We start from the raw sequence: 5,903 nt of genomic DNA, 5'->3' as shown, positions 1-5,903 counted from the left end.
TACGGGGACGAGCGGCCAAACATGGGCGGTCGTATGCATGTCAAGAAATGATCCAGATTTCAACATGTAAGTCGGCGTGATTTCCTCTTTCAGAAGAAACGGTTTCATAGCTTCTTCTTATGAGGGGATGATCCAAGAAGAACGCCATGGCTAGTATCCTCTTTTTCATTCTATATATGTACTTCTCAGTTCTAGATGCTCGATAGTCCACGTGTCTGGCAATTGAGTTTATGTGTATGTGTGTGTGAGTGGATTTCTCCTTTTCATCACAATTTCTTTTTCCGATTTCTCCTTCTCCTTCTTCTTCCTCCTTTCATCTCCCTCCCAGCTGGCCGCTGCTCGCACTCCCTGGCCAAACTACCAGCTTCTGCCAGCCATGGTGTTCTAAATTTTATATTTATACTTTGTTCTTTATTTTTATTATTTTTCACTGTTGTGTTTTGTTCCTTTTTTGTCTGTGTCAAATAATTGCTTTTTTCCCGTGTATATTTTCCCTCTTTTTCACTTCTATATGAAAATCTTCATGAAAAAATACACTGTATTTTTTATAAAGTACATTGTACTACTTGAATATTTATTTTCGAATATGTGAACTTTTTATGCTCGCCAGTTTTTGTATGTGGACACGTCTCTTTTAAAATACATCAACATTACTTTTAAGAATTTTTTTATTTTACAAAGACATCAATTTCGAAGTGCTATTCTCTCTAACACTCGTACATATCCTTCTCTACCTTTATCAATTTGTTTTCTTGTCACAATCAAAGATGAAGTAGCCAGCTTATAACTTGATGAGTGCAAAATTATAGTCAGGCATGTGAGGACTGAGTGAGGACGAGTAGATTATCAACATATATAATCGGTGTTTCAAGTTTACAGAGTTCTCCCCTCCAAACAAATGTTTATTGGGAATAATACCAATTTTTTTTCAATATGCATATATAGTTTCTTCCTAGATGAGCTTAATTAATGTTTCACCCATCACACGCAGGTAGCTATAAACTTGGAAAGGTTGCATCATGCGAGTGCCCACATTTGTTGAGATTGAATTGTGAAGTGTGGACGTCGACCACCGAAATATGGCCCGGGGAACTAGAAGCTATAGAAGAAAGGTACACAAATACGATCTTCATTGTAAGAATTCAAATCCAATGATAAAGTAGACGTAAAAGCATGTGTAGCTTACAATTATGTACTCGGTTTACACAAATGTATTGTTTTCTTTGACATATACTTTGCTGAATGCTCATACGAGTTCTTGATATATAGTTCCTGTAGTACATCTTGGTTGTATATGCATGTCTATGTCGGTCTCCTTAGACATGTAGAAACTTTAAAACACGTACACTCAAATTGAAATAGGCTTTCACATTGTTTTATAAATAAAACAACCACCACATCCAACCAGCAAGTATAAGTGCAAAAAACAAAACATAGGTCTACTCAGGAAACAACATAGTCATCTCCAAAAGAAAAAAAAGAAGCGACAGAAGACTCTTTGGAAGCAATGGATTAACGGGTAGGGAGTGAATCAAGTCGTCCGCCTGACACTGTAGGATCATCAACCACAATGGCAAAAATTTAAACACAAAGTCAAAAGAACATTACAAAAAGACCTGCTCAACAAGACAATAACCATCGTGCATAGTCGATAGGGTTCAGGTCAATAGGTCATTGTCGAGAACACTAGCAAGAAGAGGTGGCTCCGCGTCCTACCCGTATGGTTAGCTTGAGCCTCCAGGAACTGAAACAAATTGGGGGACTGCCACTCAAGTCCAAGAGCCTCACGAACCCCACAAAGAAGACATAGACCATCACCCGACCCATGCCACTTTGCCACCTCTGTCCGTGTGGGGAGACGATCCCGTAAGAGCTACCACAGGAAATCATGATCTTCAGTGGAAGTGTTGGTTTCAAAAGGGGATGGTCCACAACCGAGTTGACGTACGTCATAAAGCATGGTATGTCGAGCCGAAAGAGAATAGACCAATGGAGCTAGGTGCCATGATAGAATGTTCCTTGACCCCAGACGCGAGATCGGCAAGGCCGCCCGAAATTTGATCCAAGCCGACGTTTCCTCAAGGCCAAATGTCCAATGGAATGGTATGTTCCCATTTCCCTTGTGGATCACCGAGGGAACATAAAGCATTCCAGGGGCGCAGCTGTAAAAAGACCCACAAATTTAGCGCTCTGTGGGACCTGCTAAGCTATGGGTGCAGCAAGAGGATGCTACCTTCTCCCCTGCCAATGGAGGAACTGGATCCAACCGAATCTCATGCTTGATCGATGGGTGGGACTTGCAGAACTATTAGCCACCCTTTGATCGCAAGCCAGGAGAGGGTGCCCTACAAATATTTTTCTTTAGTAAGTTGTAGCCATAGGCCTCCCTCACCTATAATGATTCGTGAATGATCAAAGATGCCTGAGATGTCGACTAGATGGGTGGTGAATAGGTGACTATCAATGTTAATCATTTTCTTAGCTGTTTTTAGTGGCTGGTGCGAAATTGAATGGTTTTAATGTATGCAAATAGGTGCCACACCCTATATGATGTCATACAACAATAACAATGGTGCTTCCACGTATGATGATCTGCATGATCCGACAACAATAACGATCATCGAACCCCCTTCGCTCAAGGACCCTGCAATGAAAGAACCAATCCAAATGGTCATAATCCTTCTGGAAATAGTGTAAAAGAAAATCCTTCTTGAAATCCAGCTTAAGGAACTAACCCTTTGGCGTTGAACCTTAACCACAGGAACAATCTTATGAAGTGCTAAGATCACATCGTAACTAAAGCGTCCCTCAAGGAAGGCCGACTTGTAATGATGTATGCGACATTTCTCCATCAAGGCAAATTACGTCGCACAAACCTTAGCAAAGACCCATTTGAGGACATTGATCATTCCGACAGGCCTAAATTAGAAAATATCTGTCGCCCCAACTAATTTTGTGCTTAGGGTAATCACACCGAAGTTTAGGCGAGACATGTCCAATATATGTCCCAATGTAGAATTTTCTGAACATTAGCATAATCATGGTGTGAAGATTCTCCTATAACTTCTGAAAAAAGGCTACCAGAAGGTCATTCAATCATACAACTAGCCTTCATTTCCTTAAAATCCCGGCCTACCTCTAAATGGAGAGTGAGACTCCCACTCTCTCTCTCCGGACCCCACTGCCGAGGAGTCCATAGCTAACGTAACCCTTGTATAGGTTTTTGCTATGAAGAGCTCTATAGAAGGAGTAGATATGAAACAAGATATCTCAGGCATCCTTGAAGAGAACATGTCCCTTCTAAAGGCATGGAATAAAGTACTTCCGAGGCCATCCATAAGCGATGGTTGGGAAATAGGCAGCACAAATCCACTTTAAAACATATACAAATGGAAAAAATAGACAACTTTGAGGTGATGCGAGCATGATAAACACCAGAGCGGAATAAAGCAGCAAATGGCTGCCAGAGCGCATAGATCAACTCGAGCCTCGGTCCAAGCAAATCATTCATGTGGTAGCATCTAGCTGGTGAGCTAGCTTGCAACCGTGGTTGGAATCGATCAAGTGTGCAAAGCATAACGGATGAAAGGGAGTCTCAGTGTGTGCAAGCTAAAATCCACAACATGTGGTTCGAGCTAGAGCTCGGTGGGCCTAGGTAAGCATGAAACTTGACATCAGGTGATTATGATAGGTTGTTCTCCGTTCTCCACAGTGAGGGTTTAGAAGGTTTGGGTTGGCTACCTTTTTTTTAGATAAGGAGGATCATCCCCCAACCTCTGCATCAATCGATTTGGGTTGGCTACCTGGTAGACTACTAGGATAGCATAGGTTTGACGCAACAATAGCAACGAGGCTTGGGGTAAGCACATTATAGGACCGGTCATGACATGGGTATAGTCAAACATGTATAGATAAGTGCTAAAACAGTTTATACCAGTAACAATTTCAAGTCGGTTGGTTAGGATGTGATCACATATCAGTGTTACTTTCTCAACCACACTGGCCATAACCAAGCGCTCTGCATCCCTGGAGAGATAGTCCATTGCAGAATAACCTTGTTAATTAGTCAAAGGTGAAACTTCGCACAGTTTGTCAAATTTCGATGAACGCTGGCCATGTCATCACTTCTCCGATGAAACACCATCGCCCGTGGTTTTCTTTAACCACTTTTTTTTTCTCGGATGACACGATATAATGAAGACCAAACTCCATTATCTAGTTGCGTAGATTTTAGGGAAACATGCATGCAAAAACAAACTACTAATCGTCCAAAACTTTTGGTGCTACTCTGTCCCTTCTCGTCGTTCACAATTACCTGTTTTGACAAGCAAATGGTTGTGCATTGGCCATATGTGTGATTCAGCGCAGCCAGTGACCGGCACAAAGGCATTGAGGAACATTGATTGTGATATATGCACATCAGAATGAAATGGACACAGAAGTAGCATAATCCACAATCATGACATTTCACAGAAAGGGGCAATTTAAACACTACGTAAGTGACATGACATCGGAGTTACAGAAATAGTCCACACTCTTGGCTTTCGACTCGCCAAATGAATTAATTTGACAAATCTGCCTCTTACCGGAGCCAGCGATCGATTCATCCGTCTTCACAGATAGATCGTCCAACAATGGAAACAACTTTCATAGCTAGTTCAATTTAGTCCCGATTTGGCTCGGTGTCAAAAAACAAATACTCGTCTCCATTTGCCTCCACAACCTCTACACAGGAGACGCTGAGAGCTCTACTTCCTTTTGGGCAGAGTGGATGCGTGTCTTGCGGTATAGCAGACAAGAGTATACAGTTATCTGCGTAACCGTGGACACAATGCCAATGATATTCGGTACCTGCATGCACATAACGACGGCAATGAGCAATTGTACATTCCTGCAATGGAAATATTATTATATTGAGTAGATCACAACAGAAGTCCCTTCACATAGGTAGTCTCCATCTCTCTCACTCTCTCTCACTCACTCTCTAGACCTATAATGAGATGGATTGATGGCACCAAGGATAGATATTAAGTACCACGACGTAGGGGTTGACTGGGACGGTCATGAAGCCGTAGGGGGCCCATGTACATGCACTTAAGAGGGAGATGACGGCCATGATTACTGGGTTCATGTCGTTGATCTGCTTGATCTTCATGATTACCATCACCTGCCGTACAAATTCGATCGGTTTCAATCCACCAACGAGAAAACGGACAATAGATTTATAAATCACGCTAGAAAGTCCACTTCACCAGCCGTAGCTTGAACTTACCAGATCATATGCTGGAACTATTTGTGTAGATGCTCCAGATATTGAAGCCATGACATCGACAAAAGTATTACTCCACGTATGAGTGATCAGCACCATCGAAGCTACTAATACTGCCGTTATTAAAGCGACGACCAAAAATGCGGAAAGAATGATTACGGCATGCCGACGATTCTCTGGTTCCGCAAACGTGATGTAGAAGGTGGTGTAGAAAAAATGAACGATGATTCCCATTCCACTGATGATGAAGAGCAAGAGCTTGTTGGGGAGATCCGTCGAGGCATACAGTGTCCACATCACGCTGTTGAAGAAGAGCAAGACATGTCCATATACCTTCCGATCTCCTACAGACCTTTCCTTCCAAACTGGGATCACCATAGTGCACCTGCGCGAACAAAACAAACGGATGGTCACTTAGGTAAAAAAACACACGAGTGGCAATATTTTGTTGAGTTTTATCGTAGCCGGGTGATGAACTTTAGATTAATGAATAATGGCTAGGCTGCATGCATCACCGAGGATGAGGGCGTTCCCCTCTTTTCAGAAAAGGGTAAAAAATCTATTAGTGTCCAACACGTAAGCAAAGTTCAATGCCTATTAGTACAAGCTTCGTGCACATAGGAGTACTGCGTTT

General features: G+C 42.2%; 1 protein-coding gene across 1 annotated transcript; it reads right to left on the bottom strand.

The window, feature by feature from the left end:
- Positions 1-4,725: 4,725 nt before the first annotated feature.
- On the bottom strand, positions 4,726-5,672 carry LOC123431404 (bidirectional sugar transporter SWEET4-like). Its single transcript, XM_045115196.1, has 3 exons — positions 5,273-5,672; positions 5,036-5,167; positions 4,726-4,851 (listed from the first exon to the last, which is right to left on the bottom strand). The coding sequence occupies exons 1-3, from the start codon at positions 5,645-5,647 to the stop codon at positions 4,726-4,728; spliced, it is 633 nt and encodes a 210-aa protein (XP_044971131.1). The 5' UTR covers positions 5,648-5,672.
- Positions 5,673-5,903: the final 231 nt, after the last annotated feature.

This window comes from Hordeum vulgare, chromosome 2H, assembly GCF_904849725.1.
Source record: "Hordeum vulgare subsp. vulgare chromosome 2H, MorexV3_pseudomolecules_assembly, whole genome shotgun sequence".
Lineage (NCBI taxonomy): Eukaryota > Viridiplantae > Streptophyta > Magnoliopsida > Poales > Poaceae > Hordeum > Hordeum vulgare.
The sequence above is the reverse complement of the archived record's forward strand: the minus strand, read 5'-3'. Positions and strand labels throughout refer to the sequence as shown.

Bases quoted from the DNA above. Each gene is read 5' to 3' on its own strand.
- LOC123431404 (XM_045115196.1), bottom strand. From the start codon at position 5,647: ATGGTGATCCCAGTTTGGAAGGAAAGGTCTGTAGGAGATCGGAAGGTA. The intron at 5,168-5,272 runs GTAAGTTCAAGC...TTTGTACGGCAG, and splicing joins TAGTTCCAGCATATGATCTG to GTGATGGTAATCATGAAGAT. The intron at 4,852-5,035 runs GTACTTAATATC...ATGTGCATGCAG, and splicing joins CAGTCAACCCCTACGTCGTG to GTACCGAATATCATTGGCAT.